We start from the raw sequence: 18,670 nt of genomic DNA on the forward strand, positions 1-18,670 counted from the left end.
ATATGCAGTAATGCACTACGGGGAGCTAGCTGAACACATCAGGTGAGCCAATGACACGAGGCCTACTAATCATCAACCACCAATAAGCAGCTATCTCCCAGTATTAGATTGCTACTGCTGAGCCTACCTAAGTATGTTCTTCATCAAATGATACCAAAGAACCAAAGCAAATTTTATAATAGAAGTAAATTGGAAAACTGTTTAAAATTGCAGCACTATCTGAATCATAAGAATGTAATTTTGACTTTACTGTCCCTTTAAGGCAGGGGTCTTCAATTACAGTCCTCAGAGCCCACAAAGAGGCCAAATTGTAAGGATAGATGAACTAGAGCACAGGTGATATAATCAGCTGCTCACTAGCCATGGATATCAACCACCGCTAACCAAAGTACTCCCGAACATCTTACCCGTTAATGGGTTGTGAACAATGAACATGTTGAAAACTGAAGAGCTTTGCTTTAAAGAAAACGTAAAGGTGATGAAGTTCTCTCATACACATAGTTTTGTATGAGAGACTTACAAGGGGAGTTTATTTCTATGTAGGACATTTTACTTATCTTGCTCTAATCTCTCTTGTTTATTCTGAAAGTACAAAGGCTTCATGGCCTCCATCACTTTCTTCTTTCTTAGAAATGTGTCATCTTCTAAATGACTCCTGTTTCAGCTTCTGCAGCCAATCTTCAAAATGTTACGTCAGCGCTCATTTATATGGCAACAGAATGAAATGTAGGCAGTGGTGTCTTTGGGCTTTCAGAAGAATCTAAGTAGAACATTTCAGCAAAGTAACAGTTTCATGCTTAAACCGTTTTACAATAAACTAGAATAAACGCTTGTATGTCTTTTTAGAATCAGTTTAGTGTTTATGACATTTTCATCCATTACTCTTAGCCAGTTGATGTTGACTGTTAAGCAGTGTGAACCAACAATTTGTCTGTTGTGTTTGGGAAACAGAAAACAATCATCCATAACTATAACATTAACAGACTAAACATACTCAGAAACAGCTTATTTTATTTACTGAATTCAGTATTATTTTAAAGTTGCATGTTTTTCAAAATTATTAAAAAACAAAATGAAAAATGTTCACCAGGCAAATAACTAGTAGTTCAAGAAACTATTAGGGACATGATGCCTAGATTCATAAAGTTCACTGGTCCTGCAAACTGCAGAACTACTAGACCCCTCATTGGATAACACAGAAAGATATTTTACATTGAAAAGTCTGTGTCGCACTTTAAGATTTTTTCTAGCAGTATATAATGTAAATTAGTCCTTTGCTCTTCATACAGCGGTGCTTTAAGGAATATGATTTTTTTTTTTTTTATGATGATCTTATTTTGTATTTTCCACAAGTGGCGTTTTTTTGCATCTTAGGGGACGCAGTAAGCCCTTTACCTTTTGAGGGCCTGTTGATTTTTCTTGCAAATGTTAGGAAAGTAAAGAATGTCTCAAAACAAGAGGCAAAGTGGCAAACTATTTAAACAGCACAATATCTTTCTATTGGAAACACGCAAAAGAGAGCTTAAGCATGTTGGTCTGTTAGATAGCAGCTCCCAGACCTAGCAGAAGAAGTCTTTTCTGTATATGAGCCTTAAATCTCCTTAAACTGTTGGCCATAAGGGCATTGTGCTCTGTGATGTATCTGATATTTCACTTAAGTTGTATTTACTTCTAGTTTTGTATACATTGCATTATCTTTTACCATAGAGAGGCTTTATGTCTTATTTTGAATCTTACAGTCATAACATTTGAGAAAAAGATGGTGTAACAGTAAAGGGCTAAATGAGTACATTTAGAGCTAAGACCTATAGAGGTAAAGGTTTTTTTAGCTCACATTTAGAGCTGCATAAAAACTTCACATTTGCCCAAAGAATGGGTTCAACCTAATCACAAAAAGTAAGAGACCTACTTTACATAGCTGAAAATGTAAAATAAGAATATCATTCTTAAAAAAATGTAGTCCTAAATGTACTTTGACTTACAAAATAAAAATAGAAAGTGTATAAAGTACATTTTATTACATACAATATTATAATACCTTCTCAACAACATAGGTAGACAACACCTGTTTGTAATACACAGAGATTTCAATGTAAAATGTTCTGTCTTGGAAACTCATTATCAGTAATATCATTTATTTCTATAGCTCCACCTTATTCTGTAGCGAGTGCTAAAAGGACCTCAATTACACACTGAATCTCACAGTTGCAGCTTGCATGACTAGTAAGCTTTAATGAATCCAGAAAAGTGACTGCATGGTAAGACCTGTGCTAAAGGAACAAATTTCAGACCTTGCTAAGTAAATATTTCCATTTTTAATGTTTTCAGTTTGATTAAATTCATTTGGCTTTACAACACCCCATTTATCCTATAAAGTGCTTTATTCTCATTTTTTTTTCTTTATTCACTTAGAGCTGTAAAAGTGTTTTGTATGCCAGAATTGTTCCCTGGCAGTAACGGAGTTTATTTTAAGGACTCTTAATTTTACAATTATTTGGTAAGTGCAAATTTACCCATACTATTTGGTAATTCCATACTTCAAAAACAAATTAAATTTTATTTTAATATAGAGCTGAACCTGTACAAAATGCATATCAGTGTCAGAAAGTCTTCTATCCCACTGTAAATATACCTTGCCTTGGCAACTGGTACTTCTCATTTAAACTCATTTACACATATCATGTTGAAAATACAATATTTGGGATGTAAGATCTCTTTATACAGTAAGTAAAGTGCTCTCTAAAAGATCATTTTTGGCATGCCTCATTTCTTTTTCTTCTTCTTAAAAAACAGAAGTGCCATCATATTTTGGGAGAGTTTCCCCTAAGAAAGCATTTCTAGAAAAATAACAAACCCTAGTGATCCCAAAATAAGTTTTTCCTTTCAGTATATTTCTCACATTGATATTCATAGGAAAGCCCGTCAGTTGTATTTAGAATCCCATATTGTGGGTAGTATTGAAGATACTGAAAGCAAACTTGAAACATAAAATAGTAAAATTCACAAGAAAACAGGAAGCGAAATTCCTAAAATGTGCTCCAATATTACTTGCAAGCGATACACAAAAAGTAGAACCTTTTTTTTCTTTACAGAAAAGTAGAAAAGCTTAAATATAACTGAAAAAAATGGGGGTTAGAGCGAGTCTATTTACAAACAGATCTTGTAAAATGGTAAATTAGATTTGATGCTAAAAAGGCACAGCTTTCCCTTTCTTAAATACACTGTAAACAGTTCATTATCCATGCAAAACATTTCACTTTACAAAAAAATTACCTTATTTAGACAAAGATAGTACTTAAATAGTTTCCATCAAAATAGAATTCTTTCAAAAATACTTTCCTATACTTTCCATTCATCCTATTCGTCATTAAAGATTTTGTTTTCCTCATTTACAAAATTTCCGTACATTTTGATTCAGGTCCTTCACAATGTATACATACAGCAATATACAGTACAGAGTAGACTGCAGAAAATGATTTGTAAAGCCAGCACAATATAGATACTATAAATTGAGACGGGGCATTTCTTTAAAATCTTATCATTATCTTTCTGTTTTAATTAAATAAAGGTCTACATTACACACTAAGTTTCATATAAATCTCGCTGCGTGCTCACATGGCAAATAATTCTGGCCTGCGCATGGGACTAATCATGCGCAGCGATCATCTTGTACTCATCTGAGCAGCATACATTAAAGAGCCCAGGTCTTTCATCTACAGTATAATTGCTAACATAGGATAACAAATATCACAAGTGGGATGTGATTATTCAACATCAAATGTTCCTTAATATTTTACACAATATTTCTTTTATACAAGAAAAGAATATTTAATGCCCCATATTGAACGTACTCTGTGCAAACCAGGGGTAGGCTTAAAAAAAGTCTGTATTTGTCCTTAAATCGTTTTTTTTTTTTCAAACAAAATCAGATACTCCATGGTGTATTTAAAACTTCAGTATGTTAAAATATCAAAATGAAAGTGTTGACTAGATATGGCTTTTTATCCATAGGAACAGGAGTAATATTCAAGTGTTTCTGTGTCACAACTTCTATAATTCCAGGTACATCTGTCTTCGGTTCACAAACATTCTAATTTTATTTCATTCAACATAGAAATAGAGGATCAGATTTCTTTAGAATGTTAGAAAACGTGGTTTCTCGGGTCCTGTTTCAGTATGGAACTTCAGGAAACGTAAGGCAGCGTTCTCCTTTTAAGACATCTTCCAGTCATTTCCTGTGAAAGTATAACTGCTTGGCCATTCCAGATTCCACCTTTGGCAGCTGATCGCTAATTATCTCCACAAGCATAGCTGGAAACTCCACTTTCAATGCCTGAGATTCCTTGAAAGTGTAGAAACAGAATTCCAACAAGTCGCTAACAAGCTGTAAAAACACAAAGATAAAACTGTTATACAAATTACAGCCTTTTTATATATACACAATTTTTGAAGAAGAAAAAAAAATACAGCAAAACCATTATTACATTTATAAAGTTTACCATTTTTTTGGCAATTGGTAAAAATTGGTAAAATATCAGCAAAACAGTTTAAAAGGTATTTCATTTTTTAGTTTTTTTGTTTTTTTTAATATTGATGTTTATTGTTATTATCACATTTTTGACATGAGAATTGTTTTTTGGTTTTTTTACTTTATAACTAAAATGTTTATTTCATTTCTGTTACTGGCATTTCTTAATACTGATATTTACTTCTCAATAAATATACAATATCACTAGAAAATTAGTTTAGTAACAGCCAAAGCAATCCGAAATTCCATTTTAAAATCCTTTACAACAATTAGGTGCATTTCAGTTTTTAGTTGCGTTAAACTATTTATTTTAATGGCCATTATCAATAAAATCCCATATTTATCTTGACCTTATGTTACAAAAATAAATTGGAAAAATATATTTTGTTTATTAAATCTAGTTATAGTACTATAATGCTCAGTGTGCAATCTGCTAATAAAAAACCCTTAGAATTATTGGCCACCATTGGAGCCAGTGTTTCCCATTTCAAGTAAAAATGAATAAATGATATAGACAAAGTTCATAATAGGTCTTTCCATCCTCCCCAGGATTACTGTTTCCCATATTATTCTTTGAAGATAATTTTGTAAAGCACATTCATTGCACTGCTCTTTAGTGGATTGTCTGCATAGAATAATATGGTTATTGATGAAAATGGAGAGGCTGACGAGAAGCAGGTGAAACTAGAGGCTGACGTGAAGCAGGTGAAACTAGAGGCTGACGTGAATCAGGTGAAACTAGAGGCTGACGTGAAGCAGGTGAAACTAGAGGCTGACGTGAAGCAGGTGAAACTAGAGGCTGACGTGAAGCAGGTGAAACTAGAGGCTGACGTGAATCAGGTGAAACTAGAGGCTGACGTGAATCAGGTGAAACTAGAGGCTGACGTGAAGCAGGTGAAACTAGAGGCTGACGTGAAGCAGGTGAAACTAGAGGCTGACGTGAAGCAGGTGAAACTAGAGGCTGACGTGAATCAGGTGAAACTAGAGGCTGACGTGAAGCAGGTGAAACTAGAGGCTGACGTGAAGCAGGTGAAACTAGAGGCTGACGTGAATCAGGTGAAACTAGAGGCTGACGAGAAGCAGGTGAAACTAGAGGCTGACGTGAAGCAGGTGAAACTAGAGGCTGACGTAAAGCAGGTGAAACTAGAGGCTGATGCTGAAGCGAATGAAGCTAGGGAGGCTGGAGAAACCACTTAAAGGGACAGTAAACACCAGAATTTTTGTTGTTTAAAAAGGTAGATAATCCCTTTATTACCCATTCCCCAATTTTGCATAACCAACACAGTTATAATAATATACTTTTTACCTCTGTGATTACCTTGTATCTATGCCTCTGCAGACTGCCCCCTTATTTCAGTTCTTTTGACAGACATGCATTTTTAGCCAATCAGTGCTTGCTCTTAGGAACTTCACGTGCTCAATGTTATCTATATGAAACACATGAACTAACGCCCTCTAGTGGTGAAAAACTATCAAAATGCTTTCCGATTAGAGGCAGTCTTCAAGGTCTAAGAAATTAGCACATGAACCTCCTAGATTTAGCTTTCAACTAAGAATACCAAGAGAACAAAGCAAAATTGGTGATAAAAGTAAATTGGAAAGTTGTTTAAAATTACATGCCCTATTTAAATCATGAAAGATTTTTTTTTACTTTACTGTCCCTTTAATGAATGTTGTGCTTTATCAGTCTCATTCAAAGTCAGTGTAAAATAACAATAAAACTTCTAGAACATCCAGTGTTACTTTACCTATTAAAGGACCAGTCAATACAGTAGATTTGCATAATCAACAAATGCATGATAAGAAGACAATGTAATAGCACTTAGTCTGAACTTCAAATGAGTAGTAGATTTTAAAAAATAAATAAATTGTAAAGTTATGTCTATTTCCACTCCCCCTGTATCATGTGACAGCAAACAGCCAATCACAAATGCATATACGTATATGCTGTGAACTCTTGCACATGCTCAGTAGGAGTTGGTGACTCAAAAAGTGTAAATATTAAAAGACTGTGCACATTTTGTTAATGGAAGTAAATTGGAAAGTTGTTTAAAATTTGATGCTGTATCTGAATCATGAAGTTTTATTTTGACTTGAGTGTCCCTTTAACTAGAGGTCACTCACCTCTGCATTCTTTAGTGAACAGACTCAAGTTGAATACCATAAAACCTGAAGAGGTCGAAGAAGCAGTAGTGTATAGTAGAAAACCTGAGCTAGGTACTTTTATTTCTCCATCTTATAAAAATGTGTTACCTTATGTGATCATCTCAAGCTAGTAAACTTTTGGCTAGATTACAAGTTGTGCGTTAGGGTAAAAAAGCAGCGTTAAGAGGTCCTAATGCTGCTTTTTTACGCCCACTGGTATTACGAGTCTTGAAGGTTTAGGGTGACAGCACACTTCTTTGGCCTTACCACAAAACGACTTACGTAAACTTTGTAAAGTCTTTTTTCTATGGGACTTCCATAGCGCCGGTATTACGAGTCTGTCCTGGGAGGCCAAAAAGTGAGCGGTACACCCTACCCTGTCAAGAGTCCTAACGCATTTAAAAGTCAGTAGTTATGAGTTTTATGGTACAACGCCGTAGCATAAAACTCATAACTAAAGTGCTAATAAGTACACTAACCCCCATAAACTACCTATTAACCCCTAAACCGAGGCCCTCCCACATCGCAAATACTAAAATAAATTTTTTAACCCCTAATCTGCTGCTCCGGACACCTCCGCCACCTACATTATACTTATTAACCCCTAATCTGCTGACCCCAACATCGCCACCACCTACATTATATTTATTAACCCCTAATCTGCCGCCGCCAATGTCGCCGCCACCTACCTACACTTATAAACCCCTAATCTGCCACCACCAATGTCGCCGCCACTATAATAAAAATATTAACCCCTAAACTGCCGCACTCCCGCCTCGCAAACATTATTTAAATATTATTAACCCCTAATCTGCCGGCCCTAACATCGCCGCCACCTACCTACATTTATTAACCCCTAATCTGCCGCCCCCAATGTCGCCGCCACTATATTAAAGTTATTAACCCCTAAACCTAAATCTAACCCTAAACCTAACACCCACTAACTTAAATATAATTTAAATAAATCTAAATAAATATTCCTATCTTTAACTAAATTATTCCTATTTAAAACTAAATACTTACCTGTAAAATAAACCCTAAGATAGCTACACTATAACTAGTAGTTACATTGTAGCTAGCTTAGGATTTATTTTTATTTTACAGGCAAGTTTGTATTTATTTTAACTAGGTAGAATAGTTATTAAATAGTTATTAACTATTTAAAAACTACCTAGTTAAAATAAAGACAAATTTACCTGTAAAATAAAACCTAACCTAAGTTACACTAACACCTAACACTACACAATAATTAAATAAATTAACTAAATTAAATACAATTACCTAAATTAAATTAAATTAGCTAAAGTACAAAAAACAAACAAACACTAAATTACAGAAAATAATAAACAAATTAGAGAAATTTAAACTAATTACACCTAATCTAATAGCCCTATTAAAATAAAAAAGCCCCCCCCCAAATAAAAAACCCTAGCCTAAACTAAACTACCAATAGCCCTTAAAAGGGCCTTTTGCGGGGCAATGCCCCAAAGTAATCAGCTCTTTTACCTGTAAAAAAAAAATACAAACAACCCCTCCAACAGTAAAACCCACCACCCACACAACCAACCCCCCAAATAAAATACTAGCTAAAAAAACCTAAGCAACCCATTGCCCTGAAATGGGCATTTGGATGGGCATTGCCCTTAAAAGGGCAGTTAGCTCTTTTGCAAGCCCAAACTCCTAATCTAAAAAATAAACCCACCCAATACACCCTTAAAAAAACCTAACACTAACCCCCTGAAGATCGACTTACCGGGAGACGTCTTCATCCAAGTCGGGCAGAATTGGTTCTCCAGACGGGCAGAAGTGGTCCTCCAGACGGGCAGCAGTCTTCATCCAGACGGCATCTTCTATCTTCATCCATCCGGCGCGGAGCATCCTCTTTTTCCGACGACTAAAACAGAATGAAGGTACCTTTAAGTGACGTCATCCAAGATGGCGTCCCGTAGATTCTGATTGAATGATAGAAAGCCAATCGGAAATAAGGTAGAAAAAATCCTATTGGCTGATCCTATCAGCCAATAGGATTGAGCGTGCATTCTATTGGCTGATTGGAACAGCCAATAGAATGCAAGCTCAATCCTACTGACTGATTGGATCAGCCAATAGGATTTTTTCTACCTTAATTCCGATTGGCTGATAGAATTCTATCAGCCAATCGGAATCTAAGGGACGCCATCTTGGATGACGTCACTTAAAGGTACCATCATTCTGTTTTAGTCGTCGGAAGAAGACAATGTTCCGCGTCGGATGTCTTGAAGATGGAGCTGCTCCGTGCCGGATGGATGAAAATAGAAGATGCCGTCTAGATGAAAACTTCTGCCTGTCTGGAGGACCACTTCGGCCCAGCTTGGATGAAGACTTCTGCCCGTCTGGAGGACCACTTCGCCCAGCTTGGATGAAGACGTCACCCGGTAAGTCGATCTTCAGGGGGTTAGTGTTAGGTTTTTTTAAGGGTGTATTGGGTGGGTTTATTTTTTTAGATTAGGGGTTTGGGCTTGCAAAAGAGTTAACTGCCTTTTTAAGGGCAATGCCCTTCTCAGGGCAATGGGGAGCTTAGGTTTTTTTAGCTAGTATTTTATTTGGGGGGTTGGTTGTGTGGGTGGTGGGTTTTACTGTTGGGGGGGTTGTTTGTATTTTTTTTTACAGGTAAAAGAGCTGATTACTTTGGGGCTTTCCACGCAAAAGGCCCTTTTAAGGGCTATTGGTAGTTTAGTTTAGGCTAGGGTTTTTTTTTATTTTGGGGGGGCTTTTTTATTTTAATAGGGCTATTAGATTAGGTGTAATTAGTTTAAATTTCTGTAATTTGTTTAATATTTTCTGTAATTTAGTGTTTGTTTGTTTTTTGTACTTTAGATAGTTTAATTTAATTTAGGTAATTGTATTTAATTTAGTTAATTTATTTAATTATAGTGTAGTGTTAGGTGTTATTGTAACTTAGGTTAGGTTTTATTTTACAGGTAAATTTGTCTTTATTTTAACTAGGTAGTTATTAAATAGTTAATAACTATTTAGTAACTATTCTACCTAGTTAAAATAAATACAAACTTGCCTGTAAAATAAAAATAAACCCTAAGCTAGCTACAATGTAACTATTAGTTATATTATTGTAGCTATCTTAGGGTTTATTTTGTAGGTAAGTATTTAGTTTTAAATGGGAATAATTTAGTTAATGATAGTAATATTTATTTAGATTTATTTAAATTATATTTAAGTTAGTGGGTGTTAGGTTTAGGGTTAGACTTAGGTTTAGGGGTTAATAACTTTAATATAGTGGCGGCGACATTGGGGGCGGCAGATTAGGGGTTAATAAATGTAGGTAGGTTGGCGGCGATGTTAGGGCAGCAGATTAGGGGTTAATAATATTTAACTAATGTTTGCGAGGCGGGAGTGTGGTGGTTTAGGGGTTAATACGTTTATTATAGTGGCGGCGATGTTGGGCGGCAAATTAGGGGTTAATAAGTGTAATGTAGGTGTCGGCGATGTTGGGGGCAGCAGATTAGGGGTAAATAAATATAATGCAGGTGTCGGCAATGTTGGGGGCAGCAGATTAGGGGTTAATAATTATAATTTAGGTGTCAGCGATGTCGGGGCAGCAGATTAGGGGTTAATAAGTGTAAGAATAGGGGTGTTTAGAATCGGGGTTCATGTTAGGGTATTAGGTGTAAACATAAACTTTATTTCTGCATAGGAATCAATGGGGCTGCGTTAAGGAGTTTTACGCTGCTTTTTGCAGGTGTTAGACTTTTTTTCAGCCGGCTCTCCCCGTTGATACCTATGGGGAAATGGTGCACGAGCATGTACGACCAGCTCACCGCTGACTTAAGCAGCGCTGGTATTGGAGTGCGGTAATGAGCAAAATTTTGCTCAACGCTCACTTCTAGTCTTTTAACGACGGGTTTCTGAAAACTCGTAATATCAGCGATGCATGTAAGTGAGCGGTGAGGGAAAACTGCTCGTTAGCACCGCATAACCTCTAATGCAAAACTCGTAATCTGGGCCTTTATTTGTAGTTTAAATAGCAAAGTGATTTAATTTTCCACAGTTCTCGGTATATGCACTGTTATAACACACTAGGCAATAAGCCTGCCCAGAGGGCAGTCAATTTAAAAAAAAAACTACAAACCCCAAAGCTAAAATTACACGAAATATAAAATGTAAAATTACAGAAAAAAATAAACAAAGCTATCCAAAATAAAAATATATAATATAAACCTAAACTAATACCCCTATAAAAAATCCCCCCAAAAATAAAAACACCCCCTAATCTAATACTAAACTACCAATAGCCCTTAAAAGGGCTTTTGTAGGGCACTGCCCTAAGTTAAAAAGCTCTTTTACCTAAACAAATTACCAATTACCCCCTAACAGTAAACCCCCCCCCCCCCCACCCATCAAACCCCCCAAAATAAAAAAACCTAACACTAAAAAAAAACTAAACTACCCATTGCCCCTAAAGGGGCATTTGTATAGGCATTGCCCTTAAAAGGGCTTTCAGCTCTTTTACTGCCCTTAAAAGGACAATCCGCTCTTTTCCAGCCCAATAAACTCTTATCTAAAAAAAAAAAAAACGAAGGCAGCGGGGATCCTGGGTGGCAGTCTTGGGCAGCGGGCGGCGTTCCTCGGCGGCATGGAGGCTCCTCTTCATCTGATGTCCATTGTACACTGAAGATTGAATGCAAGGTACCGCATTCAATTTGGGGTACCTTGCATTCCTATTGGCTGAAATTTTTAAATCAGCCAATAGGATTAGAGCTACTGAAATCCTATTGGCTGTTCAAATCAGCTAATAGGATTTCAGTAGCTCTCATCCTTTAGGCTGATTTCAAAATTTCAGCCAATAGAAATGCAAGGTACCTCATTGCATTTAATCTTCAGTGTGCAGCGGACGATCGCATGAAGAGGAGCTCCACGCTGCTATGGACCGCCAATGAGAACCCCCGCTGAGGATCCGTGCATCGGGGAAGCCAGCTTCGCACCTCCACTCCGCGCCACCTTCGCTCTGAATGAAGATAGAAGATGATGGAGCCGCATGGAAGAAGACCTTCTCCGCCGGACTTCAGGAACGGTGAGTACCTATTTGGGGGTTAGACTTGGGATTTGTTTTATTTTTTGGGGTTTTTTTATTTTTTAAATTAGGGATTTAATGCGCTTTTAAAAGAGCTGAATGCCCTTTTAAGGGCAGTAAAAGAGCTAAATGCCCTTTTAAGGGCAATGCCCATACAAATGCCTCTTTAGGGGCAATGGGTAGTTTAGGTTTTTTTAGTGTTAGGTTTTTTATTTTGGGGGGTTTGGTGGGTGGGTTTTTTTTACTGTTAGGGGGAACTTGGTATTTTTTAATCATAAAAGAGCTGTTTAACTTAGGGAAATGCCCTACAAAAGGCCCTTTTAAGGGCTATTGGTAGTTTAGTTTGGATTAGGGGGTGTTTTTATTTTCAGGGGGCTTTTTAATTTCATTGGGATTAGGTTTATTTATTTTTTATTTTTGATAATTTTGTTTATTTTTTTCTGTAATGTTAGAATTTTTTATTTTTTTTAATGTTAGATACATTTTTTGTAATTTAATGTTAGGATTTTTTATTTTAATTGTTATTTAGTAGTAATTGGGGTTAATTTAGGGGGTGTTAGGTTAGGGGGCTTCGAAATTAAATTAGTTATTTGCGCTGTGGTTTGGCGGTTTAGGAGTTAATAGGTTAATTAGGTTTATTGCGATGTTAGGGGTTGGTGGTTTAGGGGTTAATTAGATTTATTACCATGAGGGGGTTTGTCAGTTTAGGGGTTAATAGTATAATTAGTTAGTTGGCGTTATAGGGGTTTGGCGGTGTAAGGGTTAGGTAGTTTCTGTTTTGGGAGTTTAGCGATTTAAGGGTAAGTCTTTGTTTTGTTAATACTTAGTAAGGGCGGTTATGTTTATTTTTTTTCTTAATACTTCATGGTTAGTTTTATTTTTTTTATACTTCTTGCGGGCTGTTCGTTTTTTTTCTTAATACTTTGTGCGGGCGGTTCATTTTTTTTTAATTTCATGCAGGCGGTTGCCTGTTTTTTGTTTTTTTAAGGCTTTGTTTGCCTACGCTGCATCCAGGTGGATTCCGAAAATAGCACAGTAGTAAAAGAATCCACCTGTAGTGGATTCTTTCCCCACCCTGCTATTTTCAGAATCCACCGGGATGCAGCTTCGCTGTATCCAGGTGGATTCTTTTGGCTGCTCGCACAGCCAACATTCTTTTGGCTGCCTCGCCCAGCCATCATTCCTTTGAGGATGCGTGCGCAACTGGCGACGACCGCATTACAAACACAATTATAGTATAGATTGGACAGAAAAGGTACAAATGTACGTTAAACTGTTATAATTACTTTCTATTAAATATTTGTCACTCCAGTAATGTCAAAGTGCATTGTCAATGTTGGCTTTTATTTCCGTACAATATGGTCAAATAAATGTAAACTCACAAGCCCAGCTGCCAAGGGCATCTATCTTTTCATCTATTATTGCCTCTTATAAATAGTACTATTGTATATTGCACCTATGGGCATCACTTCACCTATATTTTTTAGCATTTTGTTAGTGGGTGTTCCTGACATTAAAAACTGTAGTTGCATGAGGTGCCACATACGGATATCTCACATATAACATGTAAACTGTTAACAATGAGGTAAAACAGCAATTCCAACAGGAAAACTTAGGACACACACTTGCAAAATGGTTTATGTAAATGTCTATAACTAGAAAATATTTGCATGTCTGTGTTGTAAAGCAGTTAACCTGGGCACAAGGAAAGGTGTCTCCAGGAACTGGCCTTCTTGGCATTCTGGGTATTTTAGAGGTGTGGTTGGAGCATTTCACCCATCCAGAATTGATTAAGACTCTATTGCTCTTGTGAAGTATCTTCTCTCACAGTGGTGTATTGTAATTCCATAACTGAGGAGGTTGTGTTGTTTTTATTGTTCTTATATTTCTCTTAAATTATTTGTATGTTTTCATTTGTGTATATGTAAGAGTGACTGCTTTATAGAAATATTTTTATATAGTTTGTTCTGTAAGGGTTTGAAGGCGTTTCTGTGTGAGTGTCCTTCATGGTGGAACTTATTCTATGTGCCGATAAGCCGTTAGGAGATGCGGCTCAATTTATTTGAATGGATCTTCTCTCACAACTCGAGGCCATTGCAACTTGAGGATTCTTTACAATGTTGCAGGAATGTTTTTCCCTAAATTCTTAATTGCTTCTCTGTGTCCATGGCTCTACCGTTAACTGTAGAGACAGGACTACTGAGGGGTTTTAGAAGATCTAGACCTTAATTTTATTTTTATTTTTTTAAACAACCCAAATTAGTGAAAATAAAATCTGATATACAAGAATAGTGAACCTTTTTTATATTGTGAGACCCCTTAAAGGTATATAAAAGTCTGTAAAAAAAATAGAAAATAAGACAATTTATCTGAAAACATTTCCGTTACATTGTTTGAATGTAGTGGAGTTTTACACTGCTCACAAAAAGCACAGTTCTGCACATTATTCCTGCATTGGCTCTGGAATGAATGGGAGTGTGTCCTGCACCAATACCAGGTATTGGATGGAAGTGTATACCTGAAAACCAGTGCAAACCTCCAGTGATGCCTTTGGAGTTAGGGATATTTTGACTAAAGTTTTTTTCTTTTTAACAGTCACATTTTGTAATTGCGGTTATTTTGTTGTAAGACCTTTTATTTCCCATAAGTAATAAACAAATTTTTTTGCAACATAAAGGTCTGGAGAAACATTGTTTCTTTGTTATTAATTTGGCACACATCTGTTGCGGCGTTCTTTTATTCATCACAGATTTCTTTGCTATTGTCTATGCCCTTCAGGCTGGCTAAAAAATATCAGTGTGATACCACACCACACCACTTCTTTCTAGTTAATAATTTCATCATTTTGTGCCAAAACATCAAACACATGTGCAGTTTATAAATTTTAACTTGGGCCACAATGTAATATCTGCTGCCCAGTCCCTGTTTCCTGTTCCTGAGTTATTAAAAAATCTGATTATTCTTTACTTTTATTTTAGACTTTGCTTCACTCTCTCTATGTATTGCCACCAGAGCACAAAAGATACACTACATCAAACGCCAGCTGCTACTGATATCTGAAGACACAAAAAAACATAGCACAGCATTGCAAGAGAGAATATGCTTTTAGCAGAAATACCAATGTTTGTACAATGGTATCTGTTGCATCCCTAAAGGCTCTTTTGCTTCATATTTACATAGTAATGTGAATACTAAATAAAACACAAGGGGCGGAAGCACAAATGAGATGTTTAGTAAATGGTTTCTAAGCTCCCACAAGAACATTGTATCTATCTGTCTGTATAATTATATCAGTATTTTATTTGTATTTATAATAAATGTTTTGTGCCTAGGTTTGGCCATGCTTAGTATTTGCACCACTGTACAGATATTAGATTAAAATTACAGCAATAATAAAAGCATAAAAAAGTCAATATTTATTGCCGTGTTTACTTTTTGCATTCACAGTTATGAACATTTATAAACTAGGATCCCTACATGTTGCTGTTGCATTTCATTTATCAAAGGCCAGGCAGACAAGAACGGACATCTACGCCCCTCACTGCCTGGCATTGCGGCTAGCTGGAAGTGTTTTTTCATTCCCCAAGTCTCTGCTTGCACCAGAGCAGCAGCTGTCAATCACCCTGGTTGTAGAAGTCTGGGGGGATTAAAAATTGCACTTAAAGGGATTTGAAACCCAAATTTTTCTTTCAACATTCAGATACAGCATGCAATTTTAAACAAGTTTCTAATTTACTTCTATTATACATTTTTCTTTGTTCTCTTGGTATCTTTTGTTTAAAAGAAGGGATTTATGCTTAGGAGCCCCAAGGCAGAACATAGAGTGATCTGAGATGTCATCGCAGAAAATGCAGCATGTCTGCAGAAAGAACAGGAACTGTTTGCACTTTAACTTTTCAGTGCTGCTCCACATTAGGCTGTTCTTTTTAAACAGAGCTGTTCTATGGCTGCATTGTATAAGTTTTCCTTAACACAGTGCATCCAGAGCAATGTGCTGTTTGAAGACAACAGTCAAATATGCAGTAGTGCTGCAAAGCAGCAGTGCATTGATTGTTATCTGGCTCTGAGATTTTTGCAAGCTCGTTCCCTAGCTTTTCACAGTCTGCAAAACTGTTTTCCTCTGAATGTAAGATGTTCGTATGAGCAATGCACCTTTTTTATTACTACATTTCTATATTAGACTAAGAGAAAAGGAAACAAATTAATTCAAAAGACATTTTACAATTACTTTTTTTGTCTGCAGCTAATTTGTAATTCAATTTTCAACTACTGCACTAGATTATACAACTTTAAATATTGCTTTATTCTCCAGTTAACCAACACATTGCAATTGATCTGGTGCTTTAGTGTAACTGACAAATTTACAATTTTATTTTATTTAAAAATGACCTGCAGAAAAATGTTCACAAAAAAAATCTCATCGCAGAAAGTGAAAAAAAGTTCTGTCTCTGGGCTTAGGAGCCAGACCATTTCTGGAATGCTATCCATTTGCAAGGGCACTAGATGATAGCACTTTTTCCTGTCATGTAGTGTTCCAGACATCTACCTAGGTATCTATTTAACACAGAATATAATAGGAATTAAGCAAATTTTATAATAGAAGTACATTGGAAACGTTTTTTAAATGGTATGCTCTGTCTGAATCACAAGATAATATTTTTGGGTTTCATATCCTTATAAGAGTTGGCATAGTAGGTTAAGAAGCAGCGGTCTGATTTAGCTGAGATAGGATCTACTGTTTGTGAATGTAACTGAATTATTACCAAGCTGAACTATTGTAAGAATGACACATTAGACACATTAAAGCTTGTCATTTGATGTCCTTTGCTTACTATGACGTACATTTCAATCTTTTTTACAAACAATAGGTAGATACTTCAAGACCGCTCAGGTGTGTTCTTTTAACTAATTTCAATGTGAACCTCCTAACAAATTCCAAAAAAGACCATGTGTGGGTGCTGCTTTCTACGCACAAAGCTTCAGGCTCGCCTGAAATGTAAGTTAAGAAGTAGTGGTAATAAGACCGCTGCTTTGACAGCCCTTGCTAGCGGCCGATTGGCCACAAACGTGCAGGGGACGGCACTGCACAAGCATTTCGCAAGACATACAAAGCCCTCAACTGCACTGCTCCCCCCTACATCTCAGACCTTGTCTCCAGATACTCTCCCTCCCGTCCCCTTCACTCTGCTCATGACCTCCTACTCTCCTCCTCTCTTGTCACCTCATCACACTCCCGTTTACAGGACTTCTCCAGACTGGCTCCCATCTTGTGGAGCTCTCTGCCTCGCTCCACAAGACTCTCTTCTAGTTTTAAAAGCTTCAAGTGCTCCCTAAAGACTCTACTGTTCAGGAATGCATACAACCTACACTAACCTTTCTTTATACAGTTTCCTCTCCTCCATTGCTATCTCCTGAACCCCCTTAGCATGTAAGCCTAAGAGTCCAGCTGTTTGTAGATCACCTTCTTAAGAGCTGACTACAACAGTGCAACTCTTGGCAGGGCCCTCTACCCATTTGATCCCTATAATTGTTTTGTTGTACTCTCCCTTTGTTTATAGCGCTGCAGAATCTGTTGCTTTTGCAATGTTAAATGCCGACAGCGTATGTTGTCGGCATTTAGCGATGTCGAGTGGAGATGATTAGCTACAGCCCGGCACTTGTTAAATCTACCCCCCATATGTTGTGATATTTCTGGCCTATTGTTTTTTAAAATTTGTGCTTTTCCCCCTCTTACCCGAGAGAGCCCAAAAGTAAGTTCTGTAATCTATTTTTCCCAAAAATGCTGTAAATAATAAAGGGCTAAGTTACAAGTGGAACGGTATTCAGCGCTCCCACTCAAGTGTAAACTTTGCTACAAGTAATATTTTTGTGCACACTTATTAAAAGTTGAAAGTAAAAGTTTTGCGTGCAAGCAAAACTCAACGTGCGATAACGTCAGGACTTCAAATATCGTAACTGCCCCATCTTTTTCTCCCCATAGACATCAATAGAGAGCGTAGAAGACAAAAAACTAACACTTATTGCTCTCACGCTAATTCCAATATTCTTCACATACAGGAAAATATTACTTTTATTTTATATATATATTTATGACTAAGGGTCTACATGACTCGAAACGTTGCTGTTTTTATCCTTATGTTGCTTAAATAAAGAAAGGAAGTTTTTTTTTACTAAAACAGTGCTGAAGCTATTTTTTTATTTTTGAGCATATATATATATATATATATATATATATATATATATACATACAAAAGTTGCATTATTTCACCCTCCATAGCGCTGCCATTACAAATTTTGAAAAAGCCGCCTTGTGCGTGTGATATGGCTGCGATGAGCTCCATACCGCACAAAATACAAGCGCTGCTTTGACGTGGTCGTGCACGCTTTCCCCATAGACATCAATGGGGAGAAAGTGTTAGAAAAAAACCTAACACCTGCGATCGCGGAATAAAAAGCTCAGTAACGCAACCCCATTGATGTCTATGGGGAAAAAAACACCCTAACATAAACCCTACGTCTAAACACCCCTAATCTGCTGCCCCAGACATTGCCGACACCTACATAATGTTATCCCAGAAGCAGAACTTTTTTTCACTTTCTGCGATGAGTTTTTTTTTTAGCTAAAAATTTTCTGCAGGTCATTTTGATCAACACTAGAACAGTAAAAATAAAACCAGGGTTGTGATATACATTTTAAATGTTAACAGACCAAAAATGTATATCACAACCCTGCTCCTACCTGGTAGTACGGTACATGACAAGCTCAAGCTGTCACAAATACTATGTTGTGACAGCTTGAGCTGGGTGTAATTTTGGAGGAGTTGGGAGGTATCCTGGGTGGAGTTTAGGACAAGTGGGAAGTAGCCTGGGCTGAAGTTAAGCATAGTGTTAGCTTAATAGAGCGATGTGTGTGGGCAGAGTTCCGGGAA

The 18,670-nt window shown here is 36.7% G+C and overlaps 1 protein-coding gene across 3 annotated transcripts in view; it reads right to left on the bottom strand.

Moving 5' to 3' along the window:
• Positions 1–991: 991 nt before the first annotated feature.
• Positions 992–18,670, bottom strand: part of NR3C2 (nuclear receptor subfamily 3 group C member 2) — an 869,318-nt gene continuing 851,639 nt past the window's right edge. For all 3 annotated transcript variants that reach the window (XM_053703728.1, XM_053703726.1, XM_053703727.1), the window contains exon 9: positions 992–4,384. In XM_053703728.1, coding sequence (XP_053559703.1) covers positions 4,229–4,384 — 156 coding nt within the window. In that variant the 3' untranslated portion in view covers positions 992–4,228. The remainder of the gene's footprint in view (positions 4,385–18,670) is intronic.

The sequence above is a fragment of the Bombina bombina genome, chromosome 2 (genome assembly GCF_027579735.1).
Source record: "Bombina bombina isolate aBomBom1 chromosome 2, aBomBom1.pri, whole genome shotgun sequence".
Lineage (NCBI taxonomy): Eukaryota > Metazoa > Chordata > Amphibia > Anura > Bombinatoridae > Bombina > Bombina bombina.